This window comes from Crocodylus porosus, unplaced genomic scaffold, assembly GCF_001723895.1.
Source record: "Crocodylus porosus isolate Cpor-Errol unplaced genomic scaffold, CroPor_comp1, whole genome shotgun sequence".
NCBI lineage: Eukaryota > Metazoa > Chordata > Crocodylia > Crocodylidae > Crocodylus > Crocodylus porosus.
In genome coordinates, this window is record NW_017728948.1 from 66720264 (window position 1) to 66737220 (window position 16957).

The 16957-nt window shown below is 43.4% G+C and overlaps 1 protein-coding gene across 2 annotated transcripts in view; it reads left to right on the forward strand.

Moving 5' to 3' along the window:
• The window catches only part of TSPAN5 (tetraspanin 5), a 111339-nt gene that overhangs the window by 77381 nt on the left and 17001 nt on the right, over positions 1-16957 (forward strand). For both annotated transcript variants that reach the window (XM_019553076.1, XM_019553077.1), the window contains exon 2: positions 6053-6103. In XM_019553076.1, the coding sequence (XP_019408621.1) occupies positions 6053-6103 (51 nt within the window). The remainder of the gene's footprint in view (positions 1-6052; positions 6104-16957) is intronic.

Sequence of the window (16957 nt, forward strand, 5' to 3'; positions counted from 1 at the left end):
TTAAGTATATCTACATGTATGATTCAAAACCGCAGCTGGTATAAATTGTCATAGATATGACACTGCTCATAAAACTTTTATTCATACTGTTGTTACCCTGTAGAAGCAAACATTGATCTGCTCACAGAAAACCAAGCATTTTCCAAAAGTTCTCAAAGAGATTTGCTGTTTCCAAAGGTGGTAATACAGATTGTTATACTTTTTTTTGTCATTTATTTGTATTATTTCTTGTGCAAGAAAAGCTGTGAAGGGAGGACCTGTTACTGCAAAGAAAACAAAACGTTGTATGTTTGGGCTTCATGTGCTTATGTACTGTGCAGCTGTAACCCTTCAGGTATCAACTGCAGCCAGTTTAACCACAAGGGCTTAGTACAACTTGCTTAAGCAAACTGTGAAAACTTGGAAAAACAGCAATGTTAGCTATTCCTAAAATGTGCTTTTTGGCACTCTGTAATAGGCACATCACAAATGGGAGTACATTTTTAAGCAGTTGATAGCTTATATTCTAGCCTAATTTAGAATATTACAGATGATCATGGTTTGTTAGGGACTGGCCCAAACCAAAATCCCAGGTTCAGGTTCAAATCATAGTTCCCATCTTCAGCCAGTCTCTGTAGCATGATAAATCCAAACATCCCAAACCCAGGAAAATTCAGATTTGGGTGTGGAATTTGAAGATCCAGGTTTATATTTGCTTGTAACCAGTATTTTGGTTCTTCCTTTCAGAGGCAATATTTGGGATAAGGATTTAGATTCAGGCTCTGTCAACAGTTGTATCCAAATGGATGTTTCTTGAGTGCTTATACAATTAATTTCACAGTTCTTTCCACTTGGACTTTATCTAGCAAATGACACATCCCAGAAGATGCAGATATTCTCTTTGAAGAATACAAGATGATTATATCATAGTTTGAAATTGCAGTGTCGGCCCTTCAATTCAAGGAGGACAGCTTAATTTCCTTTAGCTCAGTATGTGATTGGCTGTGCTTAGCCCAGGCCTGGAGAGTTTGTGACATCCTTCAAAATGTGAAACGTCACTTTCAAAATAAACATTTATTTAAAAAAAAAAATCCTTGCCAAGTTTCTTATTGCTGAACTTAACAGTCAAATGATTTAAACAATCTAATGTAATTGGTGCTGCTAATGTTTACTTTTTGGATTTCACTCAATTCCAGGCTGTTTTTGTTCTGGTAGGAGTCAGGGCAGCAGGCAGGCTGACTAGTCCCCAGCTGGCCCTGTCTGTCTAAATGGGCCTTGCTGCCAGTGGCCTACTTACCTCCAGCTGGCGCCAGTTACCCAGCTGCCTGCATATGATCAGCAGCCCTTTCAGTGTTCAAGAGGCCACTCAACAGCACAGATATCTTCCTGGCTATCTCCTCTTTATGTAGCCATACTTCAGTTCAGATCCCTGTCTCCAGGCATGTGGCTCCTAGTTCCAGGCTTGTGGCTCCTGTCTAGGTTCCAGTTTCTAGCTCCGACTCTATTTCAGATCCTGACTTCCTGACCTTGCCTACTCGGGACACCTTGGCTTAGAAGTCCCTAGCATAAAGCCCTGACCCCTCACATTTCCTGGTGCGCTCCTGATACTCCCTTGCTGACTTCTCCTTCTGCTCCTGTTTACATTTCTTGTTCTCCTGCATTCGTTCTGTGTTGTTGTGGCATTTTTCGTTTTTAACACTTGAAAGAAAATTGGATAAAATGCTTTCTTGCTTTCTCTTTTTATGCAGTATATTTTATTTATCTATTTATTTGAGTTATTGTGTATTTCTGATTTAAGATCTCTCTCTTTCTCTTCTCTCTCTCTCGGACACTGACTTTTCTGGCCACAGAACTGAATGCACAAGAATTCTGTATTTGAATTGCAAACGCATCCATGTCTGAAGCTTAGGGTCTCAGTATTCTCAATGCTGCTCCTCTTTTTATATTTATCGGAAGCTGTAATAGACTTGTGACACTGAATCAGAGCTGAAGTGGAATTTCTCCCTATTGGAAAAGATAAATGAAAAAAAAAAAGAAATTCAGGCTTTGCAAGATGAAGTAGAAAAACTTGACAATGATAGTTGGTCATCACAGTCAGGTGTCCTCTGGGAATACAATGAGGGATAGTGAACTTAAAGTTCCGTATGAGTTAAACTTATTTAATTTATTAAAACACATTTTAACCCTGCATGATTAAGTGAGGGACTTTTGTGTAGGAGTGAGGAGTGTTAGTGCTTGGGTCCGGCAAGGGAAGAGACTCAGAAGGGCTTTTCTGTAGCTCACTAGCTGAAGTTCTAGCCAGTGGTGCAGAGAAGGCCTATTCCCCATCTGGAAAGAGGTTGAAAAATCTGTTGAAGGAAGGATTAGTTTTGGACTTGAAAGTGACCATGTTGCTTGCATTTGTCAGAAGTGCTCTGTTGGCCAGAGGAGCATGTCTGATATGCAGGTGCTAGGAAAGGGCTGATTACGGGTGCATGGAAGACAGAGGGCTCCTATACACATGCAGAGAGGCTACTCTGATGCACTGTAATTCCAGTGCGTTGGAGAGAACTTGATTGATCAAGTCTGCTGGAATGTGGTAATTATTGCACTCCAGGAGACTCCAGCATCATGCATGTCAGTGTCCCCACAATGAAAAACGGCATCAGAGCACTTTAAAGTAAACTAAAGCTCATTCAACAACTTTTAGTTCAAAGTGCCCTGCCCCCATTTTTCATCATGGGGACACTAGTACATGTTGCTGTGGGTGCTTTTAATTAGCAAGGATCTCGGAACTGCACTGATTGGTGCCCTCTCCTTTTCCTCCCCTCCCCACTGCCTCCTAGAACATGTCTGTAAATGCCCAGATTACCATGGCTGCTTCCTGTCCAGGCTGCCTGGCTTTTGTCCTTTGAGAGGCTGAGGCTGTTTTGGTTTTGAGGGATTTCAGCATCCATGTGGATGACAGCTCGGCTAGGTTGGTTACAGGTGCTGTAAAACATGCGATCATTTCTAGTGGTTCCTAATTCAGCTCTCAGTAGAGGAGTCTGTACTTCTATGCCCCATCTCAGATTTGGAGCATCTGTTAGGAGGTGAGATTAGATGCAGACAGTTTCCTATGGTCTAATCATCATCTGTTTTGCACAGAGTAAGGCTTTTCCTTTTGTCTGACAGGGTGATGTACCTCTTTTTATGATGAATTGACTCTATTAAAGAGCACTTGTGGATAATGCTTTCCAGTCATCAGGCCAGTCTTGTTTCAAAAATTTGACATACTGTGTCCTTTCAGTGCAGGAAACTGTCACGGTGTATCTAACTGTGTAAGTCTATCTAAGATGTCATAAGTTCAGTTTAGCTAATGTTCCCCTAATTAACTACCTGGATTTAAGACTTGATCTTTCCGTCCCACAGTTATGTGGATGTATATTTTTATTTGCTGTAGATCACCATGGAAGGCAAGCTGTGTGTGTGCATGTATGCACATGCACGTGTGCCTGTGTATGTGACTCTTTTGTAAATATAGGGTATAGTCCAACATTTCCTGTTTGTGTAGATAAACATGGATAAAACAGCATTAGTCTTTGGGTCTTGTTACAGTCATTATGTACAGTAGGATCTGTTCCTGCAGTTCCACATACAATTCCCATTGACTTCAAGAGGAATCACGTACTTGTAGAGGCCAGAGTATTGGGCCACGAGCTCAATATATATTTTTAAAATAGTTTGGAGGACATTTCCTAATAATACAACTTCAAAGCTATTGGGCAATGTGACCTCCTAAATACAGGGCAAAGGACTGAGTATTCCATTTTAATATTAAAGTTGCACATTAAAGAAATCCTGTGGCATAGAACTAAAATTTCTACTTTAAAAAGTGTAGAAATGTAAGAAGCAAAGCAGTCCTCACTTTGAAGCTGTTGAATTCAGCATGGGGGAAATGTATAGGTTTTCTTTTCCTTTCTTTTCCTTTCTTTTCCTTTCCTTTGCTTTCCTTTGTGTTCCCTTCAGACTTTTATTTATTTGGCATAGTTTTGGAAAGAAAATCCATTAGTATACTAAACTGTTCAAACAGATCTGAAGAAGAAATATACCGTGGGCCAAAAAATTTATGAAGAGTATCAGTTTACTGTAGAAGAACCACAAAGAAAACCAGAATTTGCAGTTCCATCTGCATTCCTCTCCATGTCCGCAAACCTTGTGCATGTCGTCTGCAGCCTAGTCTTAGTTTTAAAAACCATGGGATGGACACGTGTACTCACGTGCACATGCTTTTTTGCTTTCTCTGTCTGACTAGCTTGGCTGTGTTCTAATGATATGGAAACCCTTTCTGTAATAAATAGAAATTTAAGAGGTGATCTCAGTGTTGTGCAATGAGGGGTGGATACCAGTGGTTAGTACATTCAGTAATTAGGCAAGCACTTTTTGTCCCCATTGCAACCTTTTTAAAATGGTGTGGGGACATGAGGCACGTCTATGTTTGTCGTGTAATCTAGTAGGTCCATTGGAGTGGCTTAACTCTAGTATTTTCTTGGGTAACAGTATCCTTATGTTATTTCATAAAATCAGTTCCTGCTTTTCCAGTTATTCACTGAAATCTCTTATGCACTGAATGTTGCATGCAAACCCAGCTACTTGGTGTTTCCTTAGTCATTTTGCAGCTATATGTATAGAAAGTGTTTGGGGACTGCTCTTAAAATTCTTTGTATCAGAGCATGTAGCCAATAATCCTGTTTGCCTAGATCCTAGGACCCAGTAACATTTTAGTAGCAAAGGGGAAGGCAGTAAGGACTAGGTGGATCAGGGAATTGGCAGATAATGACGTTTCTCTTATGTCGTTGATTCACATCAAGCCCAGTTCAATATTGACCTAGAAGTTAATGCTATCAAAGCCACTTTGACATACATGAATTTGATTCTAATCCTGTTCCTCCTAGCAGACTGGTCTCCCAGGCTAAAGACACACATTCAAAAAGCCTGAGCCTTAGTCTAACCTGGCTAGGCTAAATCAGTTTATAGCTGGACAGACATCCCAGACATGCAGGCACATACCTGCAGTGGCTCAGGCTAGAAGCCGGGGGGTGCTAGAGCAGCCCTCCTTTCCCTTTCACAGGACTGAGCTGAGGGGGGCGTGGCCAGGGCCCAGCAGGATTAGGGAGCCGCTGCCTTGATAACAGAGCATTTATCAGCTCTGTTATCAGTTTTTATCACCCCACCAGAAAACAAAGCCTCTCTCATTAGTTCATACTCTTCTTAAACAAAGAAGGAACGGAGGGACATCAACAGCTCGGTTGGTAATTAGCTCCAAAAAGTCCTAAACTGACGCTGCTGTCTGCCACATCATGTAGCGAGCATGTGGTCTGCTAGCTAATGCTGAGGTGTTTGTGTAAGTCAGAGGGGATGGGGGATCACTGCCTAGCAGAGAGTGGTGAGGGAAAGGGGAGAGCGGGAGGAAGCCAGGCAGATGCTGCTGTGTCTGCAAGTCTCTGCCACAGCTGCAGCCAGGGAGCAGAGGGGAGGTGCTAGCCCTGCTGTGAAGCAGAGAGCCCCACCTAGCCCAGAGAGCATGCCGGGAGCGTGCTAGGGGAGTCTGATTTAACTTGAACCAGCAAGAGGTCTGGGACAAACATTGCATAAACTGGTTTGACCCAGATCAGTTAAGTCTGATACTGCATTCAACCAGGTTTATCTCAAACTGGTTTCAGCCATTTTCAGACTGGTTTATGTGCATTGAACATCTGTTCTGTTACAGGTTTAAACCAGTTTCTGATCACTTAAACTGTTTTATGTGTAATGTCTGTCCCTAGCTCCGTACAGTGAATACCTCTACCGTCCAAGTTATTCACTGTTACCCTAACTGGTAATCTCAGCAGCTATAACATATTTCTAGGCTTCTGGATAAATGTTTGCCTGCTTACTCAGAGGACTGGATGCAAAAGCCTGAGATGCCTCTTCCCATTTTATATTCCTAATCTGAAATAATATTAGGGCTGGTCCTTCTGAAGAAGATGATAGGGAAATATATATATACACAAAATATTTGTACCAGCATATTTATATTTCTTATGCCAGCTTCCTCTGTTGTCTTTTTTTCCAGTTTCTGGGCATAGCGTTTCTTGGAATTGGATTATGGGCATGGAATGAAAAGGTAAGTTGAACTACAGCACACTTTTTTTAAAATTATTTTTTATTTTGCAAGCGATTTAAATTGCTATGCTTTGCATGGTCCACCCATTCATATGCAGTCTGTAGTCCAAAGAAAATTAGCCTTGCTTTTGAATGTGATCGTAGTTTGTCTCACCTTGGAGATGCTTGGCATCTTTCCTGGGTGTGCTTTGGCAAAAGAGGTGGACTGATAACTGCATGCAGAGCAGCCATTTCAGCACAGGCGTATTCCCTAGGATTCAAAAGGAAGCTGCAGCCACCCATTTATGAAATCTAATGTTCTGAGTTTTACTGTGTGAATTTACAACAGTGTGTGTAGCTGTGGTTTAAACTAGTATGTCCCAATTCAAAAAAGAAGCCTGAGACTGACAAAAAGATAATACTGTTTTTTCTACTGTGTTAATAAAACTGTACACTATAGAATGTCTTTTGTTCTCATTCTGATCACTTACTTTTGTGAAACAGGCTCATTACTCTGAGGGGAATGATTTGCAGGACTGAGCCACATTTTGAATATTTGCTTAGGCATGGGAGGTGTGAAGACCAGTACTTTTAGCTCTAAAGTAGTGGTGCTCAAACTGTCCAAGTCCCATAAGCTGGATGAATGGCATGGGGCTGGTCTGTGGGTCAGATCCCATGTGTGGGGTTGATTCACGGAGGTGATCCGTTATGTTGGCCCAGCCACATACACCAGTGTGATTTGGCTGCAGACTAGCTTTGTGTGCTGTAATCCAGTCTGCAGGGCCATGTTGTCCAGCCCATGGAACTCCGAGTGGGTCTGGAAATTTGGTGGGAGGGGAATGGTGGCAACCTGGATTCTGCAGGCCGTAGGTTGAGCACCACTGCTCTAAAGTATAAAATTAAAATATGCATCAGGAGTCTGGGTAAGGAGCTCAGTTTGTCAACATAACAGCAAATAACATGAAAGCTGTTCTTTCGTTTTTGCTCTCAGTATTTTTAATAATAAATACCTCTGATGATAAAGGTTTCTGAGACTGAAACAATATACAGAACAGTGCTAAAAATGAAAAGCACATTGTAAGTGCTGTGCATTTATACTGGGTTCACTACTGCCACTATAGGTTGTATTGACCACAGATAAATAATGCCTTGGGAACCTGCTTCTTGGGTAAGGTTTTGTGTTTTAAAGTTCAGAGTCTTTTCCTGTCTGGGCAGTCGAATAGTTTGGAATTTTTCAACTGGTCTGTGTGTTCCTTCTGAATAAAGGTTATGTAAAGTTGTAAGATAAGACTTAATCTTAAATGAATTTGAATAGGCAGAGAAATACACCATTAAAGCCCCCATTGCACTGTAGCCTGATCCTGCTGTAAACAGGCGCTTAATTTTATACAGTCTGAATATTCTCAGTGAGTTCAGTAGAGCTACTTAGTGTGTGTATGTAGTGAGTGAAGTGTATGCTTATGTCTTTTAAAGGTTTAATGCATATAAGTACATGCTTTATTTTAAATTGGCTTCTTGAGAAATTCATCTAGTATTTCAGCAAATAGTGCAAGTTCATTTTTCTATGGTTATGATAGAGTTCCTAGACTACATGCCACTGAACTAAATCAGTCCATGAGCAAAAGGGCATTCTGGCAAAATAACGATTCTTTAGTTCTTATTATAGATCTCTTGTGGATCTGTCTCTTCTTAGAGGAGTGTATCCTATTTAAAATTATCAATAGCCAGAAACTGAAACCATTTTCTCTCCTTGAAATAGAGCAGTATCATATCAAATTTATATAGTATATCATAAATTAGAGACTCAAGTAAACGTTACTTAATTTAAGAAAAAAAAAATCCCAAAGCAGCAAAGTACTAGTTAGGACTATCAGGCTCCTAGTCTGACAGCCTGTCATTAATCTATTCAGTTAATTATTCATTAATGAATAAAAATGTCCCTTTTTTTAAGGTCAGATTATTTCCTCAAACAGAGCATCCACTTACTTCAGTAGCTGCTATGAGTATGTGTACAGGCAAAATTTTGGCATGCCTTTTAAAATTGTTTTCTTACTCAGGACAACACTGCCTGATGTGGTACAGACGAGGCTTAAAATATTCCACCTTCAGGAGTTTTTGAGGCTGCACTTAAGTGGCATCCAGTAGCAGTGCCTTTGTGTAACATTTGTTTAAGAGTGTGTGTGTGTGTGTGTGTGTGTGTGTGTGTGTGTTTTTAAGAGGATCTTATGACATCGTTCTGTTCATCTAAGTTGTGACTTATGGGCATCTTTATTAGGGCTGTGCAAAGCTTCAGTAGCTGATTTGATTCGGCCCATTTCAGTAGCTGAATCTCTGAATCCAAATGGAATTGGGAGACCCAATAAAAGGTCCCAGTCGAATCGGAAAAGATTCGGCGCTGCTTTGGAGATTTGGCCATAGACTAAACGGGCAGCAGTCCTTGACGCTGGACACAGCTGCCTCCAGCTGGTAAGTCTGTTGTGGTGGGTGGAAAGAGGAGGGACAGGGTGTGAGGGAGAGGCAGATCATGCCCCCACAGCGAGGGGGGGGCTGGGACTGAGGCTGGGGCAAGCACTGCCTGGGGAGGGAAGGGGGTGGGGCTTGTGCCACTGGTCTAGGACCTTCTCATGTGGCGGATTGTCCAGCAGCTCTCACCATTGCTCCGGCCACTGTTCTGGAGAGCATGTGGCAGGGGTGTGTGTGTGCCCCAGGATCTGCACAGGGCGGGTAGGGCTGGGCGAAAGGCAGAAGGCGCTGGGAGTGGGGGCTGTGCCACCCCCCCGCCCCCCTCTACCCTGCCTCCCCACACCACTCACCCAGCTGTTGCGGGACTGGTGCAAGACTGAGCCACCTTCACGGCCTCCAGACTAGTAGTGGCTTCACCCTGGCTGGGTGGCAAGGCATGTGGGGCGGGGGGGCATGTGCCTCCAGATTGGGGTGGGATGGGGGCTATGGGGAGGCTGCAGCGAGTTTTCAGGTGGCACATGACCCCCCCCCCCCCTTCCCCCATGCCCTGCTGCTGCTTGGCCAGCCGGGACGAAGCTGCTGCTCATCCATGAGGCGTGGAGAGGCCAGGCTGGCTCCCGCCACTGCATGCCACTTGTCCAGAGGCAGGGCAATGGCTCAGTCTCGCGCTGTTCCTGCACCACTGGGCGAGCATGGCCCCACACCGGCTGGGCAAGTGGTGGGGGCATTACAGCCCCCACTCCCAGCATCATCTTCCTTTTGCCTGGCACAGCCTTGGCTGTGCCTGCCCCATGCAGATCCTGGGGCACACGCCTCTGCTCCGTGCTCTTCTGGACTGGTGGCAGGAGCAGCAATGAGGGCTGCTGGACAACCTACCACATGAGCAGCTCCCAGATAAGCAGTGCGAGCCGTCTCACACCCCCTTCCTGGGCAGCACTTGCCCCAGCCTGGGTCCCAGCCCCAATTCCTCCTTTGCTGTGGGGGTGTTTATCTGCTCCCTTCACCTCCCTTCCTCCTCCCCTCTGCCCACCACAGCAGACTTAACAGCTGGAGGCAGCTGTGTCCAGTGTCAAGGACTGCTGCCTGTTTAGTTTATGGCTGAATCTTGGAAGTGGCACCGAATCTTTGCATCCGATTCGGCTGAATCGAATCAGGACAGTGAATTGGCTGAATCCAAAGTGAATACTTGCTGTTTCGCACAGGCCGAATCCTTATCTGTCCTCTTCCACTGACCTTACAGTTTCTTCCTAGCTATTTTATCTTTTCATACATCATTTTCATTCCCGTACTCATACTTGCCACATCCCAAGGCATTTAATAGACTACAGAAAATCAATATGCCAAACAATATAGAAAAATCGGGAGATCAGAACCAACCAGAGCTGGGTCTACGATAATAATTCCGTTTTTAATAACAGTCCAATTCACCCTAAGTGTGAGAAGCATACTGAAATCTTGTTTGCCTGGGATTTTTTTCCCTTCTAGTTTGCTAAAGGGGACTTTGGTGAAAACTTCTCTTTAAGGGAAGTAACTTGCTGCAAGAGGCTTGTGACGTTCCTTACAGCCTTTAGGGGAGCTGTAGAACTTGCTTGTCAGGCAGTCAGTGGAACTGGCTTGGCAACCAGTCAACCGGACTAAACCGATTCTGAAGACTTTGCCCCCTAAATCATGAACCTGAGAGAATAATGTGAGAGATGCTGAAGCAGAGAACCTGGTGTGTGGAGAGATTGTGTCTGTCAGACTAAATTAATCACCTTTTGCCTGTCTCTCTGTGTCCCAGGGAATGAAAAAGATCAGGAGGGAGGGAAGCAGTACTTGCTGCATAGTTGTATACACATGTATTCCAGCCCACAGATGTTTTAATGCTTGGTTGGAAATTGGAATTGTGTGCATCTTCCTAGTGCTGCAGGCAAATTGGGCAGTGCCTGGCACATACCCTTTGCTTGTTAGTGTTGCATTTGTGGATTTTACACCATAGGGTGGTCATGTGAATGAGTTCTAACTGGGTTTATAATACATTTGCTAATGAATAAAAATAATTTTAAAAATCAAATTTTACTTTTCTTGATACTTGAGCTGGCTGTTTACTTTTTTTTAATTCTGCTTCTCCATGCCAAGAAAATTAGACAAGTCTTCCTTTCTGTTCTCAGCCTGTCCGTGTGCTGCTGCTGCAACTGTTTTCTGTTGGTGATTCTCAACTTCATTAGATCCAAGGCACTTCTTAGACTTGAGGCATCCCTCAGAAAATGCCAGTTCTGAGCTTTTATTCATTTTTTGACTTGGGAAAATAGAGCAATTCTTCTGTTGCAAAGAACTCTAAAATACCACAACAGGTCAGAATGTTTTTGATGCTCTGGGTTTCTATTTGAAATCTCTGTGTTTAGCTTGTGTAGATGTTCACACACATAACAGTGCTAATATTGTGTTGTACCTTGTGGCAGGATCTCAATGGAACTGCAGAGTTTCATGGCACCTGGATTGAAAATCACTGCTTTATGCATTTTCAGAACAAAATAAGAATAACAACATTTCATGAAAATTAATGAAAACTGAAGTTTTGCAAAAAAACAGTCCCTCTCATGGCTTCTGCTTTTATAAAGACCAGATTCTGGCATGAAAATAATTTTGCGCATCTAAATGCCAATGGCTCGCTTCCCCCACTCTTTTTCAGATGCACAACAGTGTGAAATTGCATACATTTTGTGACATTCAAAATAAGGAGAAGCATGTTGCCATTATGAAAGTAATAATACAGTTGAAAATGGTTGCATTTTCTGTTATTTTGTAAAAATGTGGGTTTAGTTGGTGATCCCTGCCTGGTTATGCAGAGGAGCAGGCAGGGAGATCAGTCCTTACTCTGGGAAGGAGAATGGGCTTAAGAGGATTCTTTATTTTGAATATTTTCCTGCTCATCTGTCACCTGCTGCCCCAGTTCTTCTTTTCACTGAAATGGGGTCTCTCAGCCTAGTTTGTCTTTGAAGTTTTCCTGTAGATCCTGTTGCAGAGTGGTTGTACCATCTTCAAATCTTTTCTTTGGAAACCTCCCTGGGAAGATAAGTAGTTCTCAGTTTCCTGTGTTGGTTCTTTTTTTCTTCTTGGCACTGTCCCATCTTCCTCATTGCTACCTGTCCTCTTTGGGCACAGACACAAATGACATTTGTCCTGCGATCAGCCCCTTAAAACTGCTCTTCTGTTTGGGCACAGCTTTAGAGCATGACTGCAGAGCCCTCCGATCACGAGACAAATTCAACTTCATTGTATGAGGGCTCATATGAAGCTGTTCCTAAAAGGGACAACTTAATTTCTGCCTGTTCCAGCTGCAGCATGGTGAACTGCTGCTGCTGCCTCTGGCTGGGAGGCGGAGAAGGCAGGGGAGGGAGGTCCCTTCTGGGGTTTTGTCTGGGGCGGGACAGTGGATTGAATTCTCTGCCCCTGCACCGTAATGAAGACAGTGACCCTGAGAAGGATGCTCTACTGCTGCAGAGACTCATAGTTGAGATTGGCTACCTAGTGCTTTCTGGCAGTATGCAATGCACCACCAATCCCTTTCCTGCAGGAGAAAAAAAATCTTACTGTTTGTGAAAGGAATGAGTTTCTCTCTTGTCTGCTGCCTGCTTGTGACATTAGCTCTTAGAATGTATTTGGGGTGGGGTAGGGATATGAGCTCAATCTTTCCCATCTCATGATACATGCATCATTTTACTTTGGTGATCTGAAATCAAATACACAATTATAAATGAAGACCTTCATTATGTTGACTTCACTCCAGTTTCTGATTACTTTTTTGTTTTTTCACAAGCAGTAGCAGCAAGTTCTGACTGGAACTGAGTTAGGGTCACACCTAAAGGTTAAATACTTCCCCGGGAGCTCTAATATATTGCAGAGCAGTGAGAGGGTGGAGGAATACTGCACGCAGATGAGCTGGACATTGGCCAGGGAACATACCCTACTCACTCTCCTTTTGGGACTACAACATGTCTCTGGCCCAAAGCCCTTGTGAGAGGAGATTTATTACAATATAAGTCTGCAGAACTGAAATGCATAATGCCAAATCTGTTATGCAAATACTTAAACAATTAGAACAGTGCTGCATGCGACACAAATATGACAGCATTGTGGAAACAACTTAAGGGGGAAAAAGCTGTTTCTCCTGTTTTTTTGAGATGCAAAGATGTCAGTAGCAGGGACCTGACCAGTCAGAAATAGAGAGCACAGACGACTCCTGCTATTCCTGCAGCCAGGAAGTAGACTTCATATTTATATAATCTAAGGATTTTTTAGCACTTCTCAAATGTTTCTAAATTTTGCTTCCTCTGTGAGGTAGCACAGAATGTGAAATAACTCCATGCCACTGGAAGAATCAGGGTCAGAATGCAGTACTTCCAGTTCAGTCTTCTGCTCTAACTTCCTATTAAAACCCTCCCTTACGCATTCAGCTAATGATCTGGGTGTTGTTTGGCTTTTCACCTCTCCTAAGCTGTGCCATAAACAATCATTCAATCTATAGATTGAATACTCTAGTTATAAGCATTTTAGTAAACCATTAGACATGTGTAGGTAGAAAAAACACCTCCCCTATTCCCTTTGAGGTGGTACTTCTAGTTATTTTTAGTGATTTGAAATAGAATAACTCTTCAATTATTGCTGTTCTAAAGCAGAGCATATCTGTGAATGTTGCAGCACTTCCTTTCTTTAAGGGAGCTTACTTTAAAATTTCCAAAAATGGAGCGAATGTAAGCAATAGACATATCAACAGTAAGCAGGAATCTGCTATAAACATACCTCTTCACATCTTTAGACTTAACAGCCAACTGTTGTCCATGTTAATCATTTGGACTGATTAGCTGCTGTTTTATTGCCAGTTTCCCTGTATATCTTGAGACATATCTCCAGTGTATTGATAACTGGAACTTCTGTGTGCAGTAGAAGAAAATGATCTAAAGATAAAGAAGAATGTGGAGTTATGGGAAAAATGGCATGGAGGGGACCTTAGGAGGTCACTTAGTGCAACCTTTACTGGATCATGCTTGTCTAAACCATCCCAGAAAACATTTGTCTAACCTTCACTTAAACCTTCTGTGACAGAGATCACAACCTCCCTAGGTAACCCTTTCCAATGTTTAGCACCTGCAAAACGATCTAGCTATCTAACTTAAATCTTCCTTGTTGAAATTCCTTGTACTGTCTACTGGGAATGCAAAGAACAAAGGATCGCCACCCTTTTTAATACAACCTTTGTGTTATATTAGTGCCCCCACCCTCTAAACTAAATAGTCTCAATTTCTCCAAGCTTTTCTTGTGTCATGCTTTCTAGACTTCTAATAATTTGTTTTGTTCTCCTCTGGATAGTTTCTGGTAAAGTCCACCATCCAGTAAATGAAGATATTGAATGGTATTGAATATTGGGATTTGGTGGAGCCCTGTTTTCTGAAAACCGAGTGCAGAGAGGTAGATTTTTTGTTAATGATAACACTTTTGAGCATGATGATCCAACTTATTATGTGCCCACCTTATGATTCTTTCATATGAGAGTAAGCTGTTAAGCATGTGCCATGTGCTATGTCTATTTTAGGAAGCATGGCTCAGTATTACTCTGTCTACATTGGTGATGGTGGCCAAATACAGGCTAGTAAAACTGTGCCTAAAGATGCATTCTGTGAGGACAATATACAGCTCCTGCTGCTTCTGATTCCAGACAGGTTAGACGGCAGCTACGGTTACCTGATGTAGACTCTGCTTTTTCTAATACGGATAAGAAGAGAAGGTCAAATGAGAACTATTAGATTCTAGCTGATCCCCTCTGTCTTCTGCTGGAGTCTCTTGTAAACTGTACTAAACCTGAAAATAAGGAGGGGAGAGAGTGGGGGGTGCAGGTTGGGAATCAGGGTGGAAGGCATTGAGCTTCATATTCCAGAGTTAGTAGATAATGGGAAAAAATGCAAATACCAGGTTGTATTTTTTTCTGAACTAGACTCTGTTCTCATTGATATTGGACTTTGGTGGAGTCATATATGCTGAAAACTCAGTGCAGAGGGGTAGAATTTACTGGGTGCATCTACCCCTGCAAATGCTCCAGGGTGGGTTTACTTTAGAGTAATTTACTCTAGAGCAAACCCACCCCAGGCAGGTATTGTTACACCTGTGAGCAAGTAGGAGCACATTTGCTGAGAGATAAGAATCTGTTGGCCCCTACTCCCTGATCTGCATGTGTGATCATGGAGCAGGGGCTGGGAGCTCCCTTCTGCTGGGACAGGGAGACATTGTTTCCATGTGGGCTCTGGTGGCAGAGCTGGCCCTGGCAGCAGGCCGCTCCCAGGGCAGGAAGCGGTCTCCTACCCCCAGCTACCCAGCTGACCGGGAGCACATTTGCTCCCAGTTGGCTGTGCCTTACTGTGCAGTAATTACTCCTGAGTAAATTTGCTACTTTTATTACAGTAACAAATTTACTCAAGATTAGAGCAAATTACTGCTCAGTAAGTGTCTGCACATGTAGATGATAACTCTTACTGTACAGTAATTTGCTCCAATCATGAGTAAAGTGGCTCTAGTAGATGCACCCACTGTCTCTAATCTTTCTATAAATCCAGAGCAACACCACTGAAGTCATAACTGCTTCTGAGTTATATAGTGATGAAGTCAAATAAAAAGAATCATGCAGTTAAATGACGGGTCATCCTCTTGCTGCTCTTTTTTTTTTTTTTTTAAATAAAGGTGACTATCCCTGTCCAATCCCATATTAGCACTTCCCAGCACTAATGTATGTTAGGTCCCATGTTGTGTCATGTGGTTAGAAGGCGCTTCTGTTAACATATGGCTGTATTGCAGTTTTGCTTTTTAAGGCAGAATTTCTTTAATATGATAGTTAATACAGGTTCTGAAGGAAAAAGTAGAAATGCTGAGGAAGTGGGATAAAGTAGTATTTTAACATACAGAACATCCCTTTTATTCTTAGGGAAAGTTTTCACTTCTTAACACGTTTGCATCTAAGGGCGTGGCTTTTCTATGGGTTTGGCTGGGGGTGGGGGAGCGTGTTATTTTCAGATCATGCATGTCCATGGAGCCATTTCAGTGCCTTATGTGCTAAGGCATACATAATGAAAGACAAGGAAGCAAATTTGTGAGTAACACTTCACATAATTTTCAGTAAACACCAAGAGGTAACACAAGTTTCCTCCTTCTTGGTATAAACCAGCCCATTCGTAGTTAGTCGGAACTGGGCAGATGCCAACTAATCTGTTAGAAGCCAAGTCTGACTGTCAGCAGTATTATGTTATATCATGTCTTAAGTCTATTTTTGTCTTTCTACTGAATGACAGTCAGATTAGTAGGATATGCAGTGTAATGTAGGAGGATAGGAATAACTGGGATTTTCATCTGTCTTTGTCAGGCAGGAATGCTTTTTGGTGGAGAGAGAGAAATCTGTCATGAGGATGACATTCATACTATTGGCTTCCAGTTTGCACTTCAGGATTGAGTTGCATGATGTCTTTGTTCTTGTTGTTTAACAACCAGACCTTTCCCAAGGCTCCTGGTTGTGTGCATTGGAGAATTCTTTTTTGCTGGGCATCTCATAAACCATAACTGTCTTTTAGAGGTGGACCAATACATCAGTCTAATATTGGATCAGTACCAATGTAAAGAGAATTGATCATATCAGGAATCGGCCTGATGTGGCTGATAATTTGGTCGATAAATGCCTGTGCATGTGCATGGCTGCAATGCAGCACGTAAGCAATGAGGAGCACAGCCTGGCAGCATGGAGAACTGCATGTAGCTAGTAAGTGGGGTGTGGTGGAAGGGGTGGGGGGAGGGAAGGGGCATAAGAGGAAGATCAAGGCCCCTGTGGTGAGGGAGGAGTGGGGCTGGGGTAGGGGCTGGGGCAAGCGCTGCCCAGCCATGGCTCATCTGGGGGGCAGAGGGAGGGCAGCTCCCACTGCTGTGCACTGCTTGTCTGAGAGCTGCTAGTCTGGCGCTCACCAGCTCATCTGGCGGTTCCCACATGGGCGGGGGGGTGTCCCCAGATCTGTGCAGGGTGCGGTGGGCTGGGAAGAGACTGCACAGCCCCTTCCTGCCCCATGCAGATCTGGGGGCACATGGCTGCCCCCATGCCTTCCTGGACAAGCAGTGGGAGCAGCAGCAGGAGCCGTTGGATGAGCAGGCACGTGTCAGACCAGCAGCTCCCAGATAAGCAGCATGCAGCGGTGGGAGCCGCCTCCCACCTGCCTGCACACCCCAGATGAGCAGTGGCTGGGCAGCGCTTTCCCCACCCCCACTCCTCCCTCACTACAGGGGCTTTGATCTGTCCCCCACACCCCTTTCACGCTCCTCTCCTTCCACCACACTAGACTTACTGGCTGCATGCAGCTCTTCAAGCTGTAAGGCTGGAATCAGAAATTGGATTGGTATCAGCCAA